Source organism: Asparagus officinalis, chromosome 5 (genome assembly GCF_001876935.1).
Source record: "Asparagus officinalis chromosome 5, Aspof.V1, whole genome shotgun sequence".
Classification (NCBI taxonomy): Eukaryota; Viridiplantae; Streptophyta; class Magnoliopsida; order Asparagales; family Asparagaceae; genus Asparagus; species Asparagus officinalis.
The window spans coordinates 3,433,932-3,435,259 of record NC_033798.1 but is presented as its reverse complement, the minus strand read 5'-3'; the positions used below and the strand labels follow the sequence as shown (position 1 = coordinate 3,435,259).

Genomic DNA, 1,328 nt, shown 5'->3' with positions numbered 1-1,328 from the left:
AGGAGATTGTGAAACGTATATGTACACGTGTTTTGGTGCATATTTCCTTTCATGACTACAATCTAGTTCCTGTTGGAGTAGCCATTGATAACAAGTGATACCGAGCTGGATCCACTTTTTGGGGAATATTAGTCAAAGCAATAACAAGAATATTTCTAGTGGAACATCTTTCACAATCCTTGGAGAGAGAGTTCTCTAATGGACCGAGGGATAAGTAATTTACTCACACATACATATCATGAATGTTTGGAATCCATATTATGCAAGGAGACATTGCTTTTGCTAATTTGAATTGAAAAGGTGATATCAAATAGGTCTATTTTCGGCATCATATACATAGTTAGCACATTCGTCAAAGTTAGCAGCTCCGTATCAAGGTCATTCACATGCATTATTCTAATGACAAGCCGTAGTGGGTACATGAGACTTGGGTAGACGTCAAACGAGCTTAAAGCTTCCCCCCCCCAAACATGCTAATAAAGTTGAATCAACTGAAGAAGAAAACTGGTCAGCACATAATTTTCTAGAAGAATGATTGACCATAAACATGCAGATCAGCGGCCCAGCCCTTATCTCAACAATGATTGCAAGTTCCATCCACGGGTCCGTAATCTTTTGAAAAACTATTTTGCACCACAGAGAAACTTAGACAGATTGCTCCTAAAACTGTTACTCAGTATAAGCAAGTCCATTAATCCGACAATAAAAGAGATTAATCCAACCACCACCAAGACACCTAATTTCTTGGAAGATCCCTTACTTGTATGAGGAGTTCCTATCGATAAGAATTTCTCTAGCAACACCACAAATTGGTCTTGAATTCTAGATAATTTACTGAATATCAAAAAAAATCATTCTAATATGTTAGTGCTAATATCATGAGACGTAGATAAAAAAGAACAGATAAAACAACATGAATGTTCCCATACCCGACCAGAACGATGATCGACATTCATTCCTTGCATGGATTCATCGGCCGGCGGCGGCGGAAACTGATCGCTTGACCTCTGATCATTGTTCAAATGATCAGCAATTTTATCACAGTCATCACCCTCATCAATCCCATTACTGACTCCCCCTTTTGAAGGCTGGAACCTAGGGCACTCGCTCTCGTTCAAAACTATTCGAAAATCATCGTCATCGCTGTCGCTATTGCTGCATTCATCCTCCTCTACATCCGCCGCCTCTTTAGACTTGAGAGTTTCCTCCCCTCGATTCGATTCAGGTTTCTCTGGATTCGGTTTGATCTCGTCCCCCTCCTTATCGCTGACGTGGCAATCGAGGTCGCCGTAGAGGTCGCCGAAATCGTCCATGTCGTCCATGGCGCT

General features: G+C 41.2%; 1 protein-coding gene across 1 annotated transcript in view; it reads right to left on the bottom strand.

Moving 5' to 3' along the window:
• LOC109840705 (FIP1[III]-like protein) overlaps positions 1 to 1,322 on the bottom strand; it is a 16,015-nt gene extending 14,693 nt beyond the window's left edge. Inside the window, exon 1 of the mRNA XM_020409445.1 lies at positions 930 to 1,322. Coding sequence (XP_020265034.1) covers positions 930 to 1,322 — 393 coding nt within the window. The remainder of the gene's footprint in view (positions 1 to 929) is intronic.